Source organism: Lepidochelys olivacea (genome assembly GCF_965140295.1).
Source record: "Lepidochelys olivacea isolate rLepOli2 genome assembly, chromosome: 3".
Lineage (NCBI taxonomy): Eukaryota > Metazoa > Chordata > Testudines > Cheloniidae > Lepidochelys > Lepidochelys olivacea.
The window spans coordinates 74262249-74277881 of NC_140413.1; the positions used below are offsets into that span (position 1 = coordinate 74262249).

General features: G+C 41.2%; 1 protein-coding gene across 5 annotated transcripts in view; it reads left to right on the forward strand.

Annotated features, from left to right (window-relative positions):
• KLHL32 (kelch like family member 32) overlaps positions 1 to 15633 on the forward strand; it is a 246627-nt gene that overhangs the window by 199120 nt on the left and 31874 nt on the right. For 4 of the 5 annotated variants that reach the window (XR_014710741.1, XM_084622592.1, XM_084622593.1 and 1 more), the window contains one exon: positions 5084 to 5810. Coding sequence is in view for 3 of the 5 variants with exons in the window: in XM_084622592.1 (XP_084478718.1) it covers positions 5084 to 5810 (727 nt within the window). In the remaining 2 variants the exon portion in view is untranslated. Of the gene's footprint in view, positions 1 to 5083; positions 5837 to 15633 lie in introns of all 5 variants that reach the window. The other variant, XR_014710742.1, reaches the window with a different exon arrangement.

Here is a 15633-nt window from a genome sequence, read left to right on the forward strand (position 1 = left end):
AAAAGCAAATGTTTTAATTCTGATTGTAAAATAAGAATGTGCAAATGAAAGTGAAGTTTGCCCGCTTGCTAAAGCAGCGTCACAAAGGGGGTTGCTTATATATACACACATTCATAAATATTCAATAAAAATTTTAAAAATATCTCTGTGAGAAGGGGCACATTTTACACACACACACACACACACAGAGCTTAATGTAGTGTAAATGTGATCTCAGTAACATCCTACAACTTTTTGAGTCAGAAAGTCTCCCTCTTTTCAGGGTTGAGGGGCAGGAGGCATTTCATTGCAGATTCAAAGATTATTAATATTTACCAATTTCAGACTGAGAGAACCCTATGCATAATTTTGTAGTTGTTTGGTTCATGGCGTAAAAGAGATGCAAATACATCATAATTTTGATTGTTCTACATGCACCTCATTACAATCTTCTTTTTATGCACATTTTTCTAATTCAAAAAAAATGACAGAAGGAAAAAGATTTTATATATTTAGCCATGTGGTTTGTGGATCTGAGTCACTCGCTCTTGATATCGCTAACAAATATGAGGTAGTACCTGCAAGGCACAATTGTAAAGGAGTGTCTGGACATTTAGTCACAAGACTACTGTCAACTCCAGAGGCACTGAATTTCTTCTTCCGGGTGAGTGCTCCACCGCCGCTATGCCCCGAGGCCCCGTCTCACCTCTTTTCACCCCGCTCTGCCCCCTTCCCAAGTGCACCCCTTCCTCACGCCACCTCTTCCTGCTCCTGCTCCTGCTCCGCCCTCTCCCCCAGCTCCTCCTGCACGCTGCCAAACAGCTGATTGGTGGGGCCTCCGAGCAGCTGATAGGTGCAGTTGGCGCCTGTGGTTAACTCTGTCCCGTGACCTGAAAAAGAGCTCTGAGTAAGCTTGAAAGCTTGTGTCTCACCAACAGAAATTGGCCCAGTAAAAGATGTCACCTCGCCCACCTTGTCTCTCTAATATCCTGGGACCAACAACTACAAGCAAGCCTGTTCCATGTCTGTTTTTTTAAAATGTCCATTTGTAAGCCTAGCCTTGAGAAGCTGATGGGATTTGTTACTTTCTTCCAAAAGCAATTTTTGGGTTGGTCCCATTGTTTTTATAAATGTACACTAATGGTCTCACCCAAAGACCACTGGAATCAAAGAGTGTCCTTCCATTTTCTTCAGTGGGCTTTGGATCAGACCCCTAATAAATAGTTGGTTCATTGGTGCTCATTTGTGGGCTCGCAAACCCCTAGGAGTCGAGGTCACAGCCACAATGCCCTTTCCATATTGCTACAAGGGAGAGGGTCCCAGCTAGATGGGAAAGCGGTTTCATGGAAGAGGGGAGTATGGAAAAGGTTAAGAACCACTGAATTACCTGAACTCCAATCAGAGGCCAGATCACACTTGCAAATTTTGTTCTGGAGGAATATTTTACAGCCAGAACACCCATTTGCGCTGTAGTAAGTGCACATAGAAATGCAGGCTTGTAAGTTGGAAAACAAACAACCAGATAAAGCACTAAAGTTATAAACCCCATTATTTTGAAACAGATCATGAATAGATGATGAATGTTAGTGAGTTCTCTTTCTATAAAGAGTGCATTGTTTTCGTTACTAGTTTTGTCTCATCAATATCAGTAGGTCTAAAACAGTGTTCCAAGTGCTTATGTAACCTATTTCCCCTTGTTTTTTCCTACTCCCCCCCCCCCCCCGACGTTCTTGTTAAACCCTGGATTTGTGCTGGAAATGGCCCACCTTGATTATCATACACACTGTAAGGAGAGTGGTCACTTTAGATAAGCTATTACCAACAGGAGAGTGGGTTTGGGGGGGAAGAAAACCTGGATTTGTGCTGGAAATGGCCCAACTTGATTATCATACACATTGTAAGGAGAGTGATCACTTTAGATAAGCTATTACCATCAGGAGAGTGGGGTGGGGGGAGGTATTTTTTCATGCTTTGGGTGTATAAAAAGATCTTCTACACTTTCCACAGTATGCATCCGATGAAGTGAGCTGTAGCTCACGAAGCTTATGCTCAAATAAATTGGTTAGTCTCTAAGGTGCCACAAGTAATCCTTTTCTTTTTGCGGATACAGACTAACACGGCTGTTACTCTGAAACAAGTGCTTATGGTAATTATGACTTTCTTTTGGCTTGTTTGGTTACAATTCCACAGTGAGATGTAGAGAGGTTGTTCAGAAAAAAATCAGTGTGAAAAAAATCTCTGCTGCTTTTTTCTTTCCACACTATATGTTCTAGATAGAACTGAAGAAATCTATTGAAGTTTGTTTTTAATATGTTCTGTTTTGTTTTCAACCTCTGAGGCCTGATTATGATCTAAAACTGTCACATAATTGTCTACAGTGACATGAATGGGTCGATCAGGGCTGGCTAGAACCAGCCCATATCAGTGGAAGGATTTGATGAGACAGTGGAAACCAAATGGCTGGGACATTCACACCTAGAGACCAATGGTCAAGAGGAGATTTCCCCCCACTCTCATCAGGGAACCAGAGCAAAGGCCAGAAGCTGGAGAACAAAGGGGAAAGGTGTCTGGTGTCTTTGTTAAGAGTTGAGCTCACAGAGTCACACACAGCTCTTACCTAGAGGTGACAGAGAGGTACAGCTAAGGTGGATTTCATAGCAGGTTGACTGGGTGGAGCCCGGGATGGACTGTCTGAACTTTTGCCTTTCTGTGCACTGCTAACCTAAGGACTTCCTGGTGCTGTATTCCAGAAGACTAATAAATCTTACTCTGTGTTGGAGAGGCTGCCTGATGTCACTGCAAATACTTGCTGAGGTGCACTGATCCCTGAAGAGAGTGAAAGTCTGTGACCAGGAGTCTGTCTCAGTTGGACTTGTGGAGGAAAACGGGAGTGCTGGAGATCCAAGGCTAAGTCTTAGAGGCATTGAACTACGGGACCTACCTTTGTGACTACAGTGTACGGCACATCCTAAGGCCAGCTCTGTGATAGCCTTGTAAAACCAGGCACGTTCCTCCTCAGCAACTTTCACTATTACAGGGATGGCATTGCATGTGCTGTGAATGTATACGCTGAATGGCATATTTAGTGAATTTTGTGGCTTTTATAAAAACAAGCTTATGCAAATGTCATTTTTCAAGACACTAAAATGAACACAGCTGTCATCGTTACCAGTAGCAAGAAAGGGGAATGAAAACAAACAAGTCTACATCATTTGGCTTTCTTGTTGCATACTTACCTACCTACCTAGAAAAGGCCCAGCGAGGGATCATAATATTAATATATGCTAGTTGCAAATGTAAGCCCAGGATCACTGTACTGGCCAAGCTGGGGTGGGGGAGCTGGGCATAGGCAAATTTGACATTAAATCCTGTTATGTATGTGTATGTGCAGTGTACATATTAATAGTATTTCACAAATTTTTAGAGAAATATTTACATTTTATATAGACAGTACACAATTCCAAGGAAACCTTTACACTGCCCCACAAAATCATGTATAGTCTCACTGTACGTACCACAGAAGCCGCTTATAAATGAAGTTGCTTTTGCCATAGTTCACGCAGCAGGCTGAGTGCCTTGTAATGGAGATTTCAGATCCTTGTGCTGCAGCTCAATAACTCTTCAAATATCCAGATACCATGGTCACAGTCACAAAGTGCGGGTGTGCGTGCCCGCACATATATGGTATGCCGCAGAAAAAATCTAAAGGGAGAAAGGGGATGAGATTCTAAATAATTAACAGACATTCGATTACAGATTACAAAGAAATACATTTTAAATGTGAACTATAAGGGCTTTTTGCCTACCACTAGACCAGGTGTAAGAGATCTCTCTATTTCTACAGTTGGTGACATCACTGTTACCTAAAGTAGAGCTGAGAGCTGGGTTCCTTATACCGTTTTAGGTGTCAGCGGTGGAAACAACTGGAAGATGGGGAAATGCTAATCAATTAAACTTAAGCTATGGCAGCTAAACGGAAGAGGATATTACTTTACTATATTGTTCAGTTGGCAATTTCAGATCATGAACAGTTTCACATTTATTTTAATTTAGCCGCTTGACTATTCAACAAGCTATGTTATGTGCACTTTGGAACCACCCAGAGTGTGTACATCACGGACATGCTGCAGTCCTTTTTGCTGTTCTGCTTTATGGTGGCACTGGAATGATGAATGCCACTGCATTCCACAGCTGCTGGAGAATTCAGTAGTGAAGGAGTTTAAAGCATTTACATTAATTTTTAATAAGAGGAAGTTTTTAGTTTTGTAGCTTTGTTTATTCACTTAACTTTCACTCCAATTCATTATCCCAGACTAATAATTCTATTTATTCAAGAAAACGTTTGTTTTTATTTGAACAGGTAAGGGGATGGGGGACTAGTAATTTTATTTTTTAAGGTAAAGAATACATGAAGGTAAAAGGCACCCTCAGGTTGTTACCATGAATAGTCTGAATTTTGTGTTCTGTGCATTGTGTGGGGGTGTTGATATTATGGTTTTAAAAAAATCAGGAATGAAGAAAATTGATGCATGGTATACTTACCTAATTTTTCTTCCTTCAGTATTTTGTTATAAACAGGAATAAAGGGGGATGAGGAGGGGAAAAGCCTTTTCTTCTTAAATCACCATACCATAATCTTCCTGATTTTTTTCCCACTCAAGTGTACCCTGTGGCCTTCAATGATCAAATAGTTTCTGTTTATTATATTTTTCCAGGAGCTTGATTCCTATGTTGGCAGAGATTACTTGGACCTTATGAGCTCCTAAAGCACTGCTAACTGCTAACATTTCCTGTTAATTTTGTGTAGCAACCCCCGATGTTGTAGAGGGAGAAGAACAAGTTATTTACTGCTTAGCAGTATGATGATCATATATTAATACTGTAGATAATCATTTTCTTTTTATGTAAATAGCAGATGAAATTTGAGAATGCATCTCATATATTGATATCTATGTACTCATAAGTATCTTATACATTGCTCTATGTGTGTAGTAATTCAAATGTATAGTTCTTCTTGGAATGCAAACATTGTGTTAGAAAAACTCCATCATAACATTAATATAGATAATTGCTTTTTGTGTTTGTGTTTTTCCCTACTTTTTAGCTAGCTGTGAGGTGGTTGGAACACAACTGCCGCTATCAGTACATGGATGAACTTCTCCAGTATGTCCGCTTTGGCCTTATGGATGTGGATACACTACATACTGTAGCCCTTCCTCATCCTCTTGTCCAAGCTAGTGAAACTGCGACTGCACTTATTAATGAGGCCTTGACATATCACCAGAGCATCTATGCACAGCCAGTTTGGCAGACCAGACGGACGAAACCTCGCTTCCAGTCGGACACTCTTTACATTATCGGTGGGAAAAAACGTGAGATCTGTAAAGTAAAAGAACTCCGGTACTTCAATCCACTAGATCAGGAGAATGTTCACATCGCAGGGATTGCAAACTGGAGTGAACTGGCTCCCATGCCTGTCGGGAGAAGTCACCACTGTGTAGCTGTCATGGGAGATTTTCTGTTTGTAGTTGGTGGAGAGGTTGAGCATGCCACAGGCCGCACTAGTGCGGTAAGGACTGCCTGTCGGTATGACCCCCGTAGTGACTCTTGGGCTGAAATAGCTCCAATGAAGAACTGCAGGGAACATTTTGTACTGGGAGCTGTGGATGAGAACCTCTATGCGGTAGGGGGAAGAAATGAACTACGTCAAGTTTTGCCTACAGTCGAGCGGTATTGTCCTAAGAAGAACAAGTGGGCCTTTGTTCAGTCCTTTGACAGATCCCTTTCATGTCATGCAGGATCTGTGGTGGATGGACTTCTTTGGATATCAGGTAGAAAACGTTTCACACAATTTGAGGTACTAACAAAATACCAAATTATTGTCATGAATTAAACCCATAAGTTTACTTTGGCTTACGTGTCTGGAAAGGTCGGACTAAGCCTTTATTTTAGAACAGAGAAACTCAGACTGATGCTCCCAAGCTGCAAGTGGCTCTTTACTGTATCTCCTGTGGCTCTTTGCAACACATGATATTAAAACACTGTGTGACTGAATTATTAACCAATCAGGATGCTTTTACTATGTTGTTAACCAATTGTAGCTGATAAAATAATGATATTTGGTGAGTCATTTTGCTGTGAGAATAATATATATACTATATAATATATTAAATGAAACAATTAATTCACACTACGGTGGCCCTTCTGGGTAATGTTGATTGCTAATTTGGCACCTGAACTACTGAAGTCTGAGTATCACTGTTTTACATATCCATACTAAATTCTTCTAAAACCATAGGAGAATGAGGCCTGGTCTACACTGGGGGGGTGGAGGGGATCGACCTAAGATACGTCGACTTCAGCTACGTTATTCTCGTAGCTGAAGTTGTGTATCTTAGGTCGACTTACCTCACATCCTCACGGCGTGGGGTTGACTGCCGCCGCTCCCCCATCGACTCTGCTTCTACCTCTTGCTGCGGTGGAGTACCGATCCGGTAGGTAGTGTAGACGTACGCTGAGAGAAGCAGCATAATGTTCATACAGTACTTTTCTCTCTACTAAATATGTCCGGCTTCAATGTTGTGTACCGTATGTGGTACCTCCAATCATGATTCATAAATCGCAGTGAATCAAAATGATGATCTATTTGCTGACAGATACAAGATTAAAAATGCTGCATATTCACTTAAAAAAAACCAAAAAATAAACGCCCGTTCCTCCCCGCCACCCCCCCCGTATCCATGCTGTGGTCAAGTGTCAGTAAATGGGATAACCTGAGTAATTTTAGACCTGTCAGTCTGACCCTGATCCCAGGCAAGATAATATAGCTGCTGCTACAGGACTAGATTAATGAAGAGTCAAAAGAGATTAATATAATTAATTCCAATCAACATGGGTTTATGGAAAATAGAACCTGTCCAACTACTATGATATCTTTTTTTGATGAGTTACAAGTTTGGTTGATAAAGGTCGTAGTGTTGATGTAAAATATACTTAGTCTTCCATAAGGCATTTGAATTGGTATTACATAACATTTTGGTTAAAAAAAAATTAGAACAATATAAAAGTAATATGGCACACGTTAAATAGAAATCAGGAATCATCATCAAGTGGGTGTGTTGCCGGCAGAATCTCATAGGGACCTGTTCTTGGCCCTATGCTATTTAACATTTTTATCAATGACTTGGTAGAAAACATTAAATAATCATTGATTAAAGTTTGCAAATGATGCAAAATTTGGGGGAGTGGTAAATAATGAAGAGAACAGGTCACTGAAACAGAGCAATGTGGATTGCTTGGTAAACTGGGCACAAGCAAACTATGTGTGTTTTAATACAAGCAAATGTATACATTTAGGAACAAAGAATATGGAACATATTTACAGGATGGGGGACACTATACTAGGGGGCTGTGACTGAAAAGGATTTGAGGATTGTGGTGTATAATCTATTGAACATGAGTTCCCAGTGCGATGCTGTGGCCAAGACAGCTAATACAATCTTTTTATGCATAAAAAGGGAAATCTTGCTTTGGAGTAGAGAGGTTATTTTATGTCTGTCTTTGGCACTGATGTGACCAGTGCTGGAATACTGTGTCCAGTTCAGATGCCCATAATTCAAGAAGGATGTTGAAAATTGGGGAGGGTTCAGAGAAGATCCATGACTCTGCCTTGAGTGACAGACTCAAGGAACTCAACCTGTTTAGCTTAACAAAGAAAAGGTTAAGGGGCAAGTTGAATACAGTCTAAAACAGGAGTAGGCAACCTATGGCACGCGTGACGAAGGTGGCGTGCGAGCTGATTTTCAGTGCTACTCACACTGCTCGGGTCCTGGCCACCGGTCCGGGGGGCTCCGCATTGTAATTAAATTTTAAATGAAGCTTCTTAATCATTTTAAAAACCTTATTTACTTTACATACAACAATAGTTCAGTTATCTATTATAGACTTAGAGAAAGAGGCCTTCTAAAAATGTTAAAATGTATTACTGGCATGCAAAACCTTAAATTAGAGTGAATAAATGAAGACTCGGCATACCACTTCTGAAAGGTTGCCGACCCCTGGTCGAAAAGTACCTACGTGGGGAACAAATATTTAATAATGGGCTCTTCAGTCTAGCAGAGAAAGGTCTAACATGATCTGATGGTTGGAAGTTGAAGCAAGCCAAATTCAGACTGGAGATAAAGTGAAAACTTTTAACAGTGAGAGCAATTACCCACTGGAATAATTTCCCAAAGGTCATGGTGAATTCTCCATCATTCACAATTTTAACATCAAGATTGGATGTTTTTATGAAAGATCTGCTCTAGGAATTATTTTGGGGAAGTTCTATGACCTGTGTTATACAGGAGGTCAGACTAGATCACAATGGTCCCAGCTTGCCTTGGAATCTAAGAATCTCAATTTTATGACCCAAATTGATGAAAGTAAAGCACTTCCATTTTCAAACTAGCATACCCTTCTCAACTCAGTCCAATATATGTTATTTTATCCATGCACAGTGGTGTGAGTTAAGGACAGAGTATCATCAACCTTCATATTGATTTTGCTGACATTAGTTATTTTGAAAGTTTAAGGGTGTTTACCTTGCTTTTCTGAAAAAATATTGCTATTTATTAAGAAATAGCTCATGGAAGGTTATAAAGTGTGTAATATTTTTCAGGGAAGTCCAGAATACAGCTGGTCTAGTTTTCATGTAAGGCATCCGTTGATTGCCATCCTTTACCCTAGAAGTATATGTATTATAGGGTGCTCTGAGATCACTCTGGAGAGAAGGTGCTATGTGAATGCAACATGATGTTATGTATTTATGTCTCAATCCTGCAGTGTAACCCTCTTCGGCAAGTCAGTGAGGTCAACAGGACTCTGTGTGGGTGCAGCAGTCTGCCTACATGGATCATAATGCAGGATGGGGGCTTTTGACATTAAGAAAGAAAGAAAATATGGGAAGCAGTTATAGCAGGTGGCTAGTATATGTACATACATACTCATGAACATCATGTATAAAGGGGCTGGAGATAAGAGGCATCATAGGATGTCAGAGATCATGGAAGAACAGTGTGCAGTGCTTAATAGTGCAACATCTTACTGTTGTATACTAACTTAAGTTATGAACTACCCAACTTCTGATCTGCCAATGGTGATTTATGTCTGTTAAGCCCTGGTGCTGTTCCAGACATAGAATCAGTATAGGCAGGTACGACATGCTCCCTTTCTGCCCTTAGTTATTTCTCCCCACAGTTTACATTTCTGGTGGCTTCCAAAACTGGCCACACTAGGCCTAGTGGGAGAATATGTTTACCCAGGCTTGTGTAGAAAATAAGAGCTAGAGACAGACCCATTTAAAGGTTTACCTTACCCGTTGCATACGACAGTGAATAACCAAGTCAGAATTTAGCTGAACAGTGGAGCAGTTAAAAGCAATGTTTAAGCCATCAAGATATGCTAAGTAAAGGAAAATAGATAATTATGCTGAAGCATTTTGAAGACCGTCAGAGTGCCCAATAGACAGGATTATATATGTACTTATATCTTTCAATGAAATCCTTATTTATTTAATGTATCAGTGTAGTAGAGTATTTAAATATATGTATAAAATACATTAATCAGACTATAGAATAACCTTCCAAGAAATCTGGTGGATGCCCCATTGCTTGAGTCACTGAAAATTGGACTGAGTGACAGAGAAAATATATGGGATCGCATCATGCCATCTGTATTTGATATTGATATCAGTGGAGTTTCTGCTGCAAAATGGATGGTACAGTATAGTCACAGTAAGGAGCAAGGTACTGGCAGTAGGATGAACTAGATAGGGCTTCTCTTTTATATCTAATTTCTATCTTTCTGAGAGAGTACTCTGTGTATTTTTGGTTTGCTAGATTATGACATCTTATGAATTACTAAAGCATATGATACAAATCCATTTAGTATTGGATTGATCTATGTTTTGGACAGGCAGGATAATAAGTGGGACATGTACATTGAAAATATTAGTATTTTTAAAGGTAGTGTATAGATACTATCCATAACTTTAGTCAGTTTTCTACTATTAATTAATCTCTTAGGGCCAGATAATAGTGCTCTCTGCATAGATGCAGAAGGAGTGGGAGGATAGTGCAGTGAACATATTTTGCTATTCTAAAATATTAGTACTCGCTGTTTGAAAAATCCACTTTCCAATAGTCAATAATAAGCTTTCAGAGCAAGCGCAATCAGCTACAGGAGAATGGCCAAAAACTTCAAATGTAGGTGCCTAAAACTAGGTGATTAAATAAGTGGTCTGGTGTTCACAGATGCTGAGTAGCTGCATCTCCTGTTCACTTCTGTGGGAGTTGTGGGTGCTCAGCACCTGTGGCAATCAGGCCATTTCTATTTAGTTGCCTAGTTATCTAAATCCATACTTAACTTCAGGAACAAAGGCCCAGATCTCCAGGATATTTAGGTGCCTAACTCCCAGGGGAGTCACCTTTATATATTTGGGCCTAAGTTTGGAAATTTGGCCAGCATAAGCTTTTCTTAAAAGAAAATTACATTAAAATAAACATTGATGACACTTATGTATCTAGACCCTATGATTGCCAATAGAATCTTTCAAACATGAACAGGGTGCAAACCATTGTAGTTCTGTTTACTTATCTTGCAGACAGGGCTCTTTGGTGTCTTTGTTGCTGCCCATTGTCTTTCCAAGTTGCAACTGATTGAAATCTGAGCAGAGACTCCTGGGGTTTCATTGCTACTATTCAAAACCTTGGCCAATTTTTTTCTGCCGCTTTGGGGAAAAATATGAGCAGCAGCTAAGGTTGCCAATTTTCTAATCGCACAAAACCGAACACCTTGCCGCACCCTCTGCCCCGAGGCCCTGCCCCCTGTTCATGCCATCTTCCCTCCATTGCTTGCTGTCCCCCAACCTCACTCACTTTCATTGGGCTGGGGCAGGGGGTTGTGGTGCAGGAGGGGGTGAGGGCTCTGTCTGTGATGGAGTTGGAGTGGTGAGGGGGTGGAGTTGGGGATGAGGGGTTTGGGGTGCAGGAGGGGCTCTGAGGGCTGTGGCTGAGCAGTTTGGAGTATGGGAGCATGCTCTGGGCTGGGGTTGAGGGGTTTGGAATGCAGGAAGGGGTGAGGGCTCTGGCTGGGGTGTGTGGACTCTTGGGCGGGGCTGGGACCATGAGGTTCAGAGTGTGGGGGGGCTCAGGGCTCCAGCTGTGGGGGAGGTCTCTGGGGTGGGGCTAGGGATGAGGGGTTTGGGGTACAGGAGGGGGCTCAGGGCTGGGGCAGGAGAGGGTGTGGGCTACAGGAGGGGGCTGGGGGTTGGGGTGTGGGAGAGGGCTTAGGGCTGGGGCAGGGAGTTAGGGTGTGGAAGAGAGTGTGACGTGTGGGCTCTGGGAGGGGGCTCAGAGCTGCAGGAGGGGTGTGGGTGGGGGCTCAGGGCTGGGGCAGGGAGTTGGGGTGCAGGAGGGGATTCAGGGTGTGGCTCTAGCCAGGAGGTGCTTATCTCAGGCGGCTCCCGGAAGTGGCCAGCATGTCTGGCTCCTGAGCGGAGGGACCCGGGGGATCTGCGCACTGCAGGTGCTTCCCCTGCAGCTCCCATTGGCTGCGGTTCCTGGAAGAGAAGAAGGTGATTCCTTCCTGAAAATAGCAGAGTGTATCCTGGGGTACATTTCATGAATACCGTATGTTCCATATACTTGCTGGAATAAATGCACATGGGAGCTCTTTGCCAACATGTGGTTTTACACATCTCCCAGCCAAATTCAATTCAATTCAATTCAGATTCAAATACAAAATTCAGCACTAAGGGATTTCAAATGGGTTTGTGATACTTTCTCTGGAACTTTGATCGTATTTCATTCCTCCTGCCATGTGATGGTTTTTGCATCTAGGACATATCTATTGTGGATAATATTCTGCACTTTGGATCTGATTGTACAAGCCTTATTAAGGTGAAAAATCAACCCCCCCCCCACATTTCTGTGAGGCTTGCTTGAGTAAGGGCTGCAGGATGAAGTTATTCAATACAATTTACAAATCATTTCATGGTCTACAAGGGAACAAAGTGTCTTCCCCATGTAGGCTAAGGCAGTGAAAGTGGGAGGGAAAGTGGTTCTGTGGCAAGCCTCTCGTCTTCTCCAGAAACTTCTTTGTGTAGGTGGGCATCTGAGATCTGAATTGTGTGGTTAGGATTTTTGGGTGAATTGAGTTGGGAAGTACCTGCTGTATTGCACCATTCCTCTGGCAGGCCCAGCATGGATTTCCACTTCGAAATCAGCTCAGGAGTTAGACAGTATTGATAAATGCAGTACAAGGACCTTGACAGGTGTATGGAGTTAACACTGGTTGGACTCCCCCTTTTCACCTTCTGTCACCTTCAGCAGGAAGATCTGGGCATTGTGCTGTCATGGGGAGGTCACCAGGGAGGAATGCCTCTCTTCATTGAAGCTATGGGTCCCAAAATCAAATCACTTCTGTCAAAGTGCAATGAATTTAATGTACTACTATTATTTAGTGCCTGATGTTTGGGAAATGCTGGCTGGACTTCCCAAACTGTAAATTTTGTAGTAATTTACACCAAGACTTTCTTCTCACGTAAGCCAGTTACTACAGCATAGTTGCTATGGCTTGACACTTGAATTTAATACTATGAATTCTGTTTTTAAATGCACCTCTCTAGAGATATTATCACTTGCGTATCCCTGTATCTTAGGATAATGCAGAAAAGTTTTAAGAAATTCCATTTTTTATAAGGGAAACAGCTATCCTTGTTGGTACCATTTAAACTTTTATTTTTCCCTATTGTGTTTTTTTTAAGAGACATTTTCTTTTTTTCCCTTTCCCTCCCTCTTCCTTTTTGCCTTGAGTATTTTTAAAGCAGTAGTTCAAGAGGACACTTTCAGGCTTGTTACATTGGAATTTTGGCAGAAAATTTTAAATGTTCACTATAGCACTTCCAAGTTAGGAGAAACTTGGTTTTGAAAACTGATGCTGATATAAAATGGCATATTTAATGACAGATGTATCTAAAGAAAGCTGTTAAGATGCAGATTATCCCCCTGGGGAGGGGAGATCAAAACTGCCAATCTATAAAATGTACTTGTTAGGGGAAGGCATGGAATCTATCTATGCAAGCACTTTGATTGCAGGGGACAGTGTAGCAGCATGTGGCATCATAACCTAAGAGCAGACAAATCAGCTTGATGACTTTCAAAGCCAAGAATACTGCTGGAGGCAAGGGTACTCCAGTCTAGAAGAAATTAAAACATATAGAGACTGTTATTAATTCCATATCTATTTTTGTGTAGTCAAATCTGTATGCAAATCCTTAGCATCTCATTTTGGCAGATTAATCTAAAAGTGACGAGCGGCATGTGAAAGGAATGTAATGATAAAACACCACCGATGAGTAGTATTGAGCAGGAAAAATCTAGGCTGTGTACAGTACTTGGTATGAGGGGCCTTTTTAGGGGGAAAATAAATGGTTTTTATTTCTTTGATTATTTATGAATTATTTTACTAGGAAGCAACCCCTCCACCAAACAAAACAAAAACGAAACAGTTTCCAGGCTTTTCTTTCTTAAGAGTGACTTGGTAAGAGGCCCAACATCATGTTTCCGATATACCTCCTGTAGTTTAACATTTAGAGGGAATCAGCAAAATAACTGATTGGTATGTTTCAAAATAGTAATCTGGCATCTCATTTCTAAATATTACTGTACAAGAGAAAAGAAATATGCAAAAGAAATTGAATTATGAAAAAGATCATTGTGTAGCTGTACGTACAGTTGACAGTATACAAGGATGTACAACAACACAGAGCTACATAATATATCCTGAGGTTAGGAAGGGGAATAATCAGAACTTGCCTATGCATATTGTGGCATATGTAATCTACAAAGGCTGTGATAGACAATAAATGGCAACATCTTAGCATGGTGGAAATATTTTGAAATAACACCCTGTGTCTGGCTTGTCTGTTTAGATTGTAAACTCTTCAGAGCAAGGACCACATGTTATTACATGCGTGTACAGTGCCTAGCACAATGGGATTGGCATCTCAAGACATGGCTATAATATAAATAATCAGTGTTGTCACTCAGCAGTACAGGGCAATTTGCTTTAATAGATTTGTCCTTAGTTTCTCCTACATGTGTAAAAATGTCTGGAGCTGCAAGACATTGAATGGGAGGCTTTTCCTATGAATTGGTTGTGCTATTGACATTGTAGGATGTAGCTTGCTTTTTTCCTTGACCAGGTGTAATATTGTTGCTGCCTGTATTCTAGACCATAGGTTGTGGTATAATAAATAATTGACTTTTGCTTAGGTGAAGTTAAAGATTTATTAACCCAGGATATTAAAAAATAATCACAGCAGGGCACGATGAAATCTTGAGGTTAACAAAATTATGGAGACAACATAGATGTTGTTACAAAGTTTCTAACTATCTACATACAAAATATCTGGAAACCGCTCTATTTTGGACATTACCTTTAAGTATTACATTTAAAAAAATGAAAGGGAAGGTGAGGTTAGAGGTCAAGGGGAAATATGATTATAGCTTTCTGATGAGCAGCCCGGAAGCAGATTTTGGCAAATGATTTATTAATTATGATTTTTTTAAAGGTAACAGTGCACTCTGCCCATAGGAAGACATATGGTCAGATCCTGGGCCCCATTAAGGTCACTTTGTGTCACCAGACTGCTTCAAAGAGCAATTGAGGATTACTGCAGCATGGGAGAATTCTCTGGCCAGCCCTCCTGGCCACTATCTCAACCCTAGGGTCATTTCAGGGTTTGCTGGGGACAAGAGGAGGTGGAGCTGAAGCGCAGTGCATGACTGGCCCCTTGGGACTAGTTTAGCCAACATGAATTAGAGCTCGTCTGTGGCTGCTGTGACTTGCACTGAAGGCTGATCTACCCCACCCTCTCGCTAATCCAAAAATCAGTTTAGAGACCACTTTCTCTCCTCCATGCTCTGCACAGTTGAGGATTGTCACTGACCCAAAGAATTTCTTAAGGCTCTGATGCTGCAATCCAATCTTCGCGGTGTCCCAAGGATGTGTGTGTGTGAAGGGCTTCACCTGTGTGGATCAGATTACAGCATGAGGATGAACATTTAAAACCAAGAGAGCACAGGGTGATCATATATCAAATCATTAATGTGAAGCATCAATTTGGGCCAAATAAACTATCCTAGGCATTTTGAAGGTACCTTTCATCTTTGTTTGTAAATTATATTGACAGCTAAGCAGCCAAGATGCAGTATTTGGGTATGCTTCTTGGCAATGGTTAATGGTGTTTCAGACTTAACCATTGTTGAAGGAGCCCACAGCATACATATGCTAGTTATTCACATGGCTACTTCCATGAGCAAGATATTCTCTTCCTAAATACAAATCTCATTTTGTTTTTCTTTCAGAATTATATGTGAAAGTGATTGTTGTTCTAAGATTCAGCACAATGTTTCTGAATGAAAATGATGCCCCATAGTGCCATTCCTGTTTGGTTACAGCTCTAATCCCCACCTCCAACTCCTAAATTTTCTCCTGTCCTGTGGTTTACTCCATAGGTCCTCTCTTCTCTTTGACTGCCTCTTAGATTGCATACTCCTTGGAGCAGGGACAGTCTAGTCATTTCACCTCTCTGTGCCTCGTTTTTCCCAT